This window comes from Oncorhynchus kisutch, linkage group LG6 (assembly GCF_002021735.2).
Source record: "Oncorhynchus kisutch isolate 150728-3 linkage group LG6, Okis_V2, whole genome shotgun sequence".
Lineage (NCBI taxonomy): Eukaryota > Metazoa > Chordata > Actinopteri > Salmoniformes > Salmonidae > Oncorhynchus > Oncorhynchus kisutch.
Genome location: NC_034179.2, coordinates 44,222,588 through 44,234,500, shown reverse-complemented (window position 1 = coordinate 44,234,500; position 11,913 = coordinate 44,222,588). Strand labels below are relative to the sequence as shown.

General features: G+C 38.8%; 1 protein-coding gene across 4 annotated transcripts; it reads left to right on the top strand.

The window, feature by feature from the left end:
- Window positions 1-270: 270 nt before the first annotated feature.
- On the top strand, window positions 271-11,674 carry LOC109892875 (cytotoxic and regulatory T-cell molecule). Of its 4 annotated transcripts, none has more exons than XM_020485728.2 (10): window positions 271-366; window positions 2,744-2,881; window positions 3,288-3,389; window positions 3,569-3,688; window positions 7,112-7,267; window positions 7,848-8,039; window positions 10,078-10,152; window positions 10,289-10,441; window positions 10,756-10,857; window positions 11,036-11,674. In XM_020485728.2, exons 1-10 carry the CDS (start codon window positions 321-323, stop codon window positions 11,197-11,199), a joined length of 1,248 nt encoding a protein of 415 aa, XP_020341317.1. In that variant the 5' UTR covers window positions 271-320; the 3' UTR covers window positions 11,200-11,674. The 4 variants fall into 4 exon arrangements, with proteins under 4 accessions (XP_020341317.1, XP_031682641.1, XP_020341316.1 ...); XM_031826781.1 differs by having other exon boundaries at window positions 278-366; window positions 10,771-10,857; XM_020485727.2 differs by having other exon boundaries at window positions 278-366; window positions 3,234-3,389; window positions 10,771-10,857.
- Window positions 11,675-11,913: the final 239 nt, after the last annotated feature.

Below are 11,913 nucleotides of genomic sequence, written 5' to 3'. Positions count from 1 at the left end.
TCCACCAGGCTACAACATTGGTGCATGGTGATGTCTTTCAAGAGAGATGTCATATTGAAAAGGAAATAGACATTCCTAAAATGTGTCAATTCATGATCCAATCAACATTGTATTATTTTTCTTCCCATGATATCAACAACCTATTATATTACCCGGGATGCCCTCGAAACTAAATGTATTCAGTGTTGCGTGGAAACCCCATGAATTGTACTGTGATGTCACGGAAGGCCCCTTACTGTAGCCAGTGTAGTGTATGTAGCATATAAAGACACGAGAGGAAGTGGCTCTGAGAGTCCACATCTGAATCTGACAGAGTCAAGATGGCACTAATGCTGCAGCTTTGCTTCCTAGTCTTGTTTGTAAGGGGTGAGTAGGCTACTTCTCTGAAAGTAATTGTTTCTGAGACAATGAAGTACAAAGTACCCAGGCAGGGTACATGTATACAATACAGCTTGACAGAGTTATATGCCTGATCTGTTTTGATCACAACATTGAAATGACATTCAATGTTTTTTTTGTAAGATATCACAAATCAATGTTTGCTGTATTCATATTTGTATATATGTTTTACATTTTATACGTTTCCTTACTAATTCTTTACATCTGTGTGTGAGATCAATTAGAATGGAACTGCTTTTTTCTTGACGGATGCTGTGATGCATTTACAGTGGGGTCCGAAATGATTGACACCCTTGCTATACTGAGCTATATCGTATGCTCAATGGGTTACAATTCCGGAGACTGAGATGACCACTGTAAAATGTTGAATTTATGGCCAATTAACCATTTCTTTGTGTTTTTTGATGAGTGCTTGGGGGTTATTGGCTAAAATGTCCTGGTACTGGGTAAAGTTCATAAGAATAGCCCTTTGCCGTGGTATATTGACCATATACCACACTCCCTGAGGTCTTATGGCTAAAATAACCATCTTGTAAACAGACTGAAAGTTGTGACAACACAAAAATAATAGACGTGATCAAATGCTCTGAGGATTGTATCACAGTGAAAATTGTGACTTTTTAATCATATAGGATGGTTTTCAAATTGATAGCAATTGTCTTGTCATTCAGTTTATTCGGAATTGTCAAAAAGGAAGACTCGGCATACTGCAATACATGCTCTAAGAGTGTTTATTATCACAACGTTTTAACCATTAGGTGGTCATCAGCTCTCATTGGGATTCAAATACCTAATTAAATAATTAACCTTGAATTCAATCATTGCAGACAAGTCTAAAAATCATTATGGTTCATTATAAAATACACTAATTCCATGGACCACCCACATGGAATGTATTTTGTTCAGTCGGTGCTATATACAGCATGACCCTATCATGAGGTGATATTCTGCTAGCCCACACAATGTATGAAAACAGTTAACCTTTAATGCATTACAAGCCCACCAACAACATCAGTGTAAATTTGCCCCCACAGTTAATGTTTCCAAATAAAGTAGGCCTATCACTAGTCATCATACCAGTAGCATAGGAAAAAGGAACACATGACGCTCACACAGACAGTGTGAAGAAAACCACAAACCCCTTGCTTTCTCTTTTACACCCCCCATGTTTTCGGTGACTGTCCACACTATATTTGATTTCCTGTCAGCCGCAGTAGAGAAGGTTGGCTGCATAATCTGTAGGTGTATGTGCAGCGGAAATGCACCCCCCTCAAATTGTTGTTTGTCACACCTCCCATAACCTCAAGCCTGACAATGGTAGCTCGACCTCCTTCAGTTTCCCCTGTAGCCCCCAGTGGTAGAGTCTGAGACCAGGGGAAGACTGAGAAGTAGGACAGTGCTGTGAGTGAGAGCTATGAGAAATGAAGGGTCTGACTCAGGTCTTAACTAGTTCATTTACACTGCCCACTTATTCATCTGTCTACGACCCCTAAATCTCCTCTTTATGATTGCTTTTCAATACAGTCCATCCATGATCATATTATGTTCATGGCATACTGTGCATGTGTAAGAAAGAGGAAAGGGCTGTTGAAAGGTAAGGTGAACTTGAAATCATGTGTGGTGGTTAATTTTAGAATGATCAAATGAGGAGAGACAAACTTATCACACAAGTCAGAGTTATACTTAAAACAAAATCTTTATTCACGTATTTATAAGGAAAGCATGTCACACCACACCCACAAGTGAATGATGTGAGTGCTCTACAATAACGATGGCTGGTCGACGAATCACTCTTAGATGATTCATTGAGAGCCCCGACACAAAGAATACAACACCTTTTTATAGCAAAGATACACCCCCTTAGTCTACATGACAAACAAAAGAAGTATGGAATGGGTCACAAGGTTGGGATTCCTATGAAAGATACTAATAATTCACAGCAGACAGCATCTGCTGTTAAGATTGTTCTCATTGTGTAGAAACCAGGGCCTGGCTCCCAAAACAAGGTTCCTCTCATAATTATCCATACTGGAGTCATCTCTACCCTGGTACCTCCCAGCACACAAACACCAACTCATGCTATGGAATTGTTTGCTTTGTTAGGTTTATCACCTAACGCATTGTACATCTTCTGTCAGCATTAAGCCCCCAGAGGCCCAATCTCAGTTCACACAGACACAATAGAGTTCTAAGAACCCCCTATTCTGTTGCATTAAACAACCATTTGATGGAATAACAGTATTTATAACATAATCTTGTAATTTTGCTCTCACACATATGGGAACCTTCCATCATGTCAATCAAAGTATGTCCTATACTAAATCCTTGGTATTTGCCATTGCAGGATCCATTGCAGTGCAACATTTGACCGTGATGGAGGGTGAGACACTAACCATGAAGTGTCGCATTAGAAATGCCGAAGGGAGCCACGTGGAATGGAAGAATCCTGATGGGCATGTTATGTTTTTTAATAACCAGAAGGGTGAGGATCTTATAATACCACTTATAGATATTTATTATGATGTATTTTATATACTAAAACAAAGCAGTATCTTAATTTGAAAGTATACTGGATGCCCAGTAAATGAGACATACAGGATTTTTATTTTATTAATGTCGATAGCTGATTAAAATAAAAATGTAATTGTATTTGTCACGTGTCGAATACAACGGGTGTAGACTTTACCATGAAAGTGCTGTCTAGAATGATAATAGTTGTACATGATACAAGTAAATATGTTTCTTCCTACTCATATTGTAACATCTTTGTTCGGATCTTAAGTAGTTGAGTTATATTGTAACATGCCTCCTTTCTCCCCCATCTTCACTAACAGCCCTGAAGGACAAGCGCTACAAGATAATAAACTTGTCTGACTCCGTTTTTTCAGTCAGTGTGTCTGATGTCACCTTCAAAGATGGAGGCCTCTACACATGTTTACATTACATTCACAAAGTGCCTGTAGTGAAGTGGGTTAATGTGACAGTTTTGGGTAAGTGTAACATATTGTAATAGCACTGTTTATAGGGATTAAGAAAGCACATAGCCTTCCCCTTAATTTAGTAGAATATTCATATTGGAACAGGAGGTAGAGTGCTTGGCTTGTTCCCACTTCCAACAAATTAAGTTGAAACCAAAAATCCTAACATCACTCTTTTTGTCATTGTCAAGGTAAGCCAAAATTGGAGATAACAGAACACAATGGAAAGACTGCCATAAAATGTTCTGCAGTGGGAAATGGCCACCCTCCCAAAATCTCATGGCTGTTGGAGAGTGGGTTAGAAATGTATGGTAAGTGTCCTTCATTCTAGATTTATTTCATAGATTTTATGACTCCAAAATGACAAAGGATTATGTTACGAGACCACCGAGCTAACACACTGATTTTGATACACTCACTGATTCTGGGGCCTTAGGCCTAGCTAATAAAGGGTCTGTAGGTCTGTAACCTGATTTGAAGTGTGCATTAATGTGAAAAGGTGTTGAATGCATGTGCTCCAGGAGACGGCAAACTTAAAGTTCAGGGCCAGCTCTGTCTTGAATCCTTGGTTGGCCAGCCCAAGTGATTTATGTAAACAAAAACGGTGCATGACCAACAAATAATTGTATACACACAAAAACAAAAAAAACATGGCATGCCGAATACATAAAGAGTCAAACCAAAGGTTCACATGGGCACTAAACTCCAGCAGCCTCATGGCTCTGCCAGCTGCCACACCTTCTTCTTTGGTGGAGTTTAACGACAGTTGGCATCCATTATGTTGCATTACTGACTAGAGGTCGACCGATTATGATTTTTCAACACTGATACCGATTATTGGAGGACCAAAAAAAGCCGATAACGATTAATCGGACAATTTATATATAAACAGTGCCTTGCGAAAGTATTCGGCCCCCTTGAACTTTGCGACCTTTTGCCACATTTCACGCTTCAAACATAAAGATATAAAACTGTATTTTTTTGTAAGAATCAACAACAAGTGGGACACAATCATGATTGAAACATGTTCAATTTGGTTTAAATAATGCAAAAACAGTGTTGGATTAGAAAGTAAAAGTACAATATGTGCCATGTAAAAAAGCTAACGTCTAAGTTCCTTGCTCAGCTGGTGGTCTTCAATATTCCCAGTTAAGAAGTTTTAGGTTGTAGTTATTATAGGAATTATAGGACTATTTCTCTCTATACCATTTGTATTTCATATACCTTTGACTATTGGATGATTGCCAACCTAATCTCGAGAGTTGATAGGCTTGAAGTCATAAACAGAGCTGTGCTTCAAGCATTGTAAAGAGCTGCTGGCAGACGCAGGAAAGTGCTGTTTGAATGAATGCTTACAAGCCTGCTGCTGCCTACCACCGCTCAGTCAGACTGCTCTATCAAATATAAAATCTTAGACTTAATTATAATATAATAAACACACAGAAATACGAGCCTTAGGTCATTAATATAGTCAAATCCGGAAATTATCATTTCGAAAACGTTTATTCTTTCAGTGAAATACGGAGCCGTTCCGTATTTTATCGAACGGGTGGCAACCCTAAGTCTAAATATTGCTGTTACATTGCACAACCTTCAATGTTGGAAGCGGCAGGTAGCCTGCCTGGTGGTTAGAGTGTTGGACTAGTAACTGAAAGGTTGCAAGATTGAATCCCCAAGCTGACAATGTAAAAATCTGTCGTTCTGCCCCTGAACAAGGCAGTTAACCCACTGTTCCCTGGCCATCATTGAAAATAACATTTGGTTATTAATTGACTTGCCTAGTTAAATAAAGGTTTAAAAAAGTGTTTTGTCATAATTATGTAAAATTCTGGCTCATTAATTACGGTCTTTGTTAGGAAGAAATGGTCTTCACACAGTTCGCAACGAGCCAGGCGGCCCAAACTGCTGCATATACGCTGACACTGCTTGCACTGAACCCAAGAGAAGTGACACAATTTCCCTAGTTAATATTGCCTGCTAACATGAATTTCTTTTAACTAAATATGCAGGTTTAAAAAATATATAGTTGTGTGTTGATTTTAAGAAAGGCATTGATGTTTATAGTTAGGTACATTGGTGCAGCAATTGTGCTTTTTTCGTGAATGCGCTTTTGTTAAATCATCACCCGTTTGGCGAAGTAGGCTGTGATTCGATGATAAATTAACAGCCACTATATTGATTATATGCAACACAGGACAAGCTAGTTAAACTAGTAATATCATTAACAATGTGCAGTTAACTAGTGATTATGTTAAAATTGATTGTTTTTTATCAGATAAGATGAATTCTAGCTAGCAATTTACCTTGGCTCCTTGCTGCACTCGAGTAACAGCTGGTCAACCTGCCACGCAGTCTGAAGTCAAATCACGCAGCCCCAAGTACTTCTCTGCATCTGCCACCACAACATCTATTTTCTGTTCCATCTCTGCGGTACAGTTGATAACCATTGCTATGAACGCTAAGAAGCCAACCTTACTGAAACATAGATCACTCATTGGCCTATCCCTTGTCTTTATCATCACCATGTCTTACAACACCTTCTACCCCTTCCATTTTTCCTCCAGAACTCAAAACTGGCATCTGGCTCACTCTGTTTGATCTTGACACAAATCTTCCTCAACATACCCTCTCCCTTGTTATTGCTAGCTTCAACAAATAGAAACCCATCCTCTGCCTCCCTCAGTCTTTTCAACCTCCTCTCTTTCCCTCCAAATCCTCCTCCCTTAACCAATTACCGACTTCTTCTGAAAATATTTAACTTTTCCAATCCGAAACCTCTTTTTAGCTTACTTGAGAGACCTGCTAAACCCTGCACTCCCTCCACTTTAAACTCGAACTATCGCCAGTTCATAAAAAATCTATGCAGCTATCAGATTGTTTAGAATCGATTACTGTGCACACCTGTGCTCAACCAACACTTAAGACTTCCTATCAGAGCACACCCCCTGACCCAGTTGCTACTGCCACCTGGGGATGGAGTGTGGAAGGGGTAGTGTAGTGTCTAATTGTGCTCCTAAGAACTAAACTTCCTAACCTATTCCATAACAATTAGGAAAAGTGAAGAGTCAAACTGAATTGTGTAGTCCCATATTAGTATTGTGGCGATCCTAGCTATATGAGTCACGTTTCCCTACATTGGTGTCAGAAGTGCAATGACGGCTGTGAGGCTATCGTAACACACGGCCGGACGTATGAAGGGTTAGCGGTAGGTTGAAACACAAAGATGTGCCTTTCCGTTCAGAGGGGGCAGAGTAGCAATCCTTGCTATATGAGCCACATTACAATTTCCCACCAAGTGGATTAACCATATTGGCACGATGTGTAGGGTGTTTGCCTCTCATGCCACTAACCTGGGTTCACTTCCCTGCCCTGTCATTCACTACTGTATTTGACAAATAATAACAGCCATTGTCGTGGCTTGCGGGAATTATAAATATAAAACAAGTGAAAAATAGAATAGGAAAAGACTTGGAGTAGGAGACTGAGAATTGTGTGATGAGATATAGAACATTTAAAAAAGGAAATGCCTTAAAATGGTTTAGACTTCCCCTGTGAAACCAAATCCCACACACATTCCCCTTGATCTCTTCCAAAATAAAGAGAAGTGAAATATCTGTATTGTCCCTGTAAAGTGCAGGTCAGCTATTATAAGGATGATGGCTGTTGATGTTCTTTTACATATTACATTTTTACACTTTCAGTCAAGTTAATTGAACCTCTCTGCTGTTATTTAGCTCAGCCTCAGTATCTGTTGGACAAAAACACATATACCTCCCTGGATATCTTGCATGTTCAGTCCTACAAGAGGAGAGTCACATTGAAATGCATTGTTCGCCATCCAGCCTTACACAATTCATCCCTGATGAATTTTGTGAAAATTGGGCAGAATCGTAAGTACTACATTTTTTTTGTTCCCACTTTTGACCTTTTATTTGATTAGTTGTCGAGATGGCATCCACACAATGGGAGGTTGAATTTATGGGGACGATCAATGACAATACATAAATCTCAGATTACCTCCTTGAGAGTAAGGTGGAAATATCCAACAAAGAATAAAAAGCAAGTCTACCTTATTTTTAAATGTAGTTCTGCTTGCAATGGTCTATTTGAGGAACATTGAAAGGAAAGTGTTTACTTTTGTGGTTTCAGTGCACAGTCACACTGTTGGTACTTTCCTCACTTTAAAATATGCCATGAGAACGCCACACTAGGGTATCTTGACAACACAAACATCATGTGATTTACTCTCTCTGTAGGGAGGAATACACTGGCATCCCAAAGTCACATTTCTACAAAAATATTCAGATAGATCGTATTATTCACTTCAAGTTATTTGAGCTGCACTATAACTATATATATATATATATATATAAGCACTTCATAATAGCGACCAAAAGTCTTACCAAGATACAATTGTCATTTCTGAACATGGTTTGAATTGTACAACTGAAATTCCCTTTTATCTTATAGCCACTGAGGAATCACACTCCACTACGAGAGCCTCTCATTGGCTCAGTACAGGTCTAACAGAGGTAACAACAACAGCCTCCCGTTGGCATAGTACACAGGTGTCAACAGAAACACCAACAGCTACAGCCTTAAATTGGCCCAATACAGAAGGATCACCAGCATCAACTCCTGACTTACAACTCAGCACTCACAGTACGTAAAAAATATTAATATTCATTATTAAAAACAAACTATATGACTTACTGATCGTTTTGACATGACAAGACAGACAATGCATATACGGAAGAACAGAACAGCCATGGTGCCTTGAGGTTGAATCTACACATGTTTTGTGAACACTGGTTAGGTGCAAAACCACAGCAGTCTGTTTCCTGAAACGGGAGTCAATAGCAATATTAACAATATACAGTCCATTTGCAAAGTATTCAGACTTCCATATTTTGTTATGTTATATCCTTATTCTAAAGTTGATTAAATCTCTTTTTTCCCTTACACAATACCCCATAATGACAAAGCAAAAACAGGTTATAAGAAATTGTTGCTAATTTATACAAAATGAACTGATATTATATTTACATGCAGTACCAGTCAAAAGTTTGGACATACCTTCTTATTCCAGGGTTTCTTTATTTTTACTATTTTCTACATTGTAGAATAATAGTGAAGACATCAAAACTATGAAATAACACATATGGAAAATATATTTTATATCTTAGATTCTTCAAAGTAGCCACCCTTTGCCTTGATGACAGCTTTGCACACTCTTAGCATTCTATCAACCAGCTTCATGAGGGGCAGCATTGGCAAGAAAAACCCAGTTACCTCTGCTGCAGAGGATAAGTTCATTAGAGTTACCAGCCTCAGATTGCAGCCCAAATAATTGCTTCAAAGTTCAAGTAACAGACACATCTGAACATCAACTGTTCAGAGGAGACTTCAGGAATCAGGCTTTCATGGTCAAATTGCTGCAAAGAAACCACTACTAAAGGACACCAATATGAAGAAGAGACTTGCTTGAGCCAAGAAACAAGAGCAATGGACATTAGACGGAGGAAATCTGTCCTTTGGCCTGATGAAGGTTCTCCCATCTCCACAGAGAATCTCTAGAGCTCTGTCAGAATGACCATCGGGTTCTTGGTGGTTCCAAACTTCTTCCATTTAAGAATGGTGGAGGCCACTGTGTTCTTGGGGAAATTGTTTGGTGCACCTCCCCAGAGCTGTGCCTCGACAAAATCCTGTCTCAGAGCTCTACGGACAATTCCTTCGACCTCATAGCTTGGTTTTTGCTCTGACGTGCGCTGTCAACTGTGGGACCTTATATAGGCAGGTGTGTGCCTTTCCAAATAATGTCCAATCAATTGAATTTACCACAGGTGGACTCCAATCAAGTTGAAGAAACATCTCAAGGATGATCAATGGAAAAAGGATACACCTGAGCTCAATTTTAAGTCTCATAACAAAGGGTCTTATGTATATTACCTTTTACTTATGCAAATAAGGTTATTCTGTTTTGACAGGTTTTATACATTTGCAATAATGTATAAAAGCTCTTTTCACTTCGTCATTATGGGGTATTGTGTTCAGATAGATGAGGGGAAAATATTTAAATCAATTTTAGAACAAAACTTTAATGTAACAAAATGTGGAAAAGGTCAAGGGGTCTGAATACTTTCCCGAATGCACTGTAGGTCCTCAATAGTGAATCTCAGTAAAAGATTCAGGCAGAACTTCGGCTTGTGCTTTTATTTGTAGTTCATTTAAGGTTGTTGTTATACATATTGACTTGAATTAGAACATTTTCATCTGTGGTACAATCAGTGAGTGAAAATGAAATACACTGTAATGGGGCGGCATGTAAAAGAAATTAATTTCCTCATTCAGCTCAGCCAGTGTTTGAAGCTACAGGGTACACACTTGCTAATGACAGCAGCGGCAGCAGCAACACTGCTGCTAAGAACAGGACAAATCATAGCTAGCATTGTATGGGAATTAATTTAAGTATCCTCGCCAGCTAGGCTTAATAGTTACTCAGTAGGCTGCTTCTCCACCTAGTGGTGACTCTCTATCACTACAGATGGGCATCATACCAGCATCCAATAGTATTTCATTAGTTCCAATTCAATTAAATTGAATCACACATTTTATCCACAAATACACTCCATATCCTCCCGAATAATGTGACTGTACTGTCTAGATCAGCTGCCATTCATTCCCCTGCAATTCCCTGTAGATTGGTTATCAGTGTCCCAGACAACAGAGAACACACCTCATAATGGCACAGGACACAACTCCAGCAATGCTAAAGGTAAGACAGTCTTACTATTTTTCTACGTGCATACAGATCTGGTTAAGTGAGTCATGTTCAGGTGCTGTATAAGCCAGACATGGATGTAAGGCTACAGTAGAAGAGGCTACATTTGCACTGATGGTCTCATTCACAGGAAGCTTCTTCAATGATATGGAGACGCAGAAAGGAACTGGAGGAAGTGCGCTGTTGCTCATCTTCCTTGTGACAGGCCTCATTCTTGGTCTGCTCGTAGTTGTTTCGCTCTTCGTGATCAAGCTGAGGAGGGCTCACATACTCTGGAAGAAAGGTAACTAGAGACCAGGACACTTCACTGTTTAGGATCTCCTCATCACTTATCATGTTTGGTCATCTTTACCTATCATCTTTGGTTTATGGCAGGTGTGCATAACTCTAGTCCTCAACTGGAATTTTGCTCCTGTTGGTTGTTCTTTCTCCCTGGCACTTGGATCAGTTGATATTAACCAAACACATAGACCTGCTGCCCTCAAGGACTTGAGTTGTGCGCCCCTGATTTATGGTTTATATGTATGCCTGCCACTAAATCTTAAACTTTTAATTATTCTTATCTTAAACTAAGTAATTATTCTGAAATTATCATAGTTTTGATCATTACAGAAAATGACGACTCGGATCAATCTGTGGAAAGCAACAGATCAAAATCAAGCAATGAAGAGAAACAATCTCGAGGAAGAAGGGGCAACGGTAATAATTTGCATCCTACAATGTGTGATTTCTTGGACATGCCATATAAAATAAAGACTGCAGCCAATGAAACAGCACAATGACAAAAAAAGACCAATTATAAGGCCTATGTCTAATATGTGCTCAAATGGTAGGACATTTTATATGTTCCACTTGGTAAAAATACCTGTTTTTCTAGGACTCTTTAACATCAGATTCACAAAGTATGTCGTTGAGGAACCCATGGCAACAGAGACGATGACAACAACAAACATCAAAACAGAAGAGGATCCTGAAATTCAAGTCATCCCACAGAAAAATGGAGCAACCCAAAGCCCTCAGATCAAGGAGAGGGAACTGTAACATTTTACAGTGTTATCATATAGAGAATTCACATTGAATTCTATGTCATCATAAGCACAAAGATGTTACACCATATTTTGGGAAGGAATGTTGTTTTAAAACATGTACTTTGATATGGTGGATTATTATGTATGATTTAATTGTTTTATCAAAGTTTATTTTTATACTGAAAAACTATGAAGAATATACAACACAAGGATATGGATTTCTCTCTGGAAATATTGTATAAATGTATTGTATTTACACACTATCTTATCACAAACTGTCTTTGTTTTGGTGATTTCTCTATTGGGCCACATTGCTTTGAATAACAAATACCATGAACGGTCTCCTGCCAGTTGAATGCTCGGCTAGAACAAAACATGCACCCTCCTGGGGGTCTCCTAAAAATGAGTTCAAGAGAATTACTGTTGTAAGCTACAGAGGGAAACCGTTTTGTACTTCACAAATAAATTGACTGGAAAATGGTGCGCTACACTGTGGTGGTATGTGTAACAAATAGTCAACTTGTTGGAACAATAGTCACAGAATGACAACACTAGCTGTTTCAACTGATCTTATTTAATGCAAAATCAAAGATTGTTGTATTTATTGTATCGACCCCACAATAGTATATGCATTGGTTGAAGCTCAATGTTAAATTAAAATCTCCCTATCATAACTAAGTCAATTTGACACCAATGTCGATGAAAATGTGCAAATCAACTTGATCAG

What these genes read in the sequence shown, in the direction of transcription:
- LOC109892875 (XM_020485726.2), top strand. Translation starts at nt 321, where the DNA reads ATGGCACTAATGCTGCAGCTTTGCTTCCTAGTCTTGTTTGTAAGGG. An exon ending in CCTAGTCTTGTTTGTAAGGG is followed by an intron (nt 367 to 2,743) that starts GTGAGTAGGCTA and finishes TTGCCATTGCAG; the next exon opens with GATCCATTGCAGTGCAACAT. An exon ending in TCACATACTCTGGAAGAAAG is followed by an intron (nt 10,442 to 10,755) that starts GTAACTAGAGAC and finishes AAATTATCATAG; the next exon opens with TTTTGATCATTACAGAAAAT.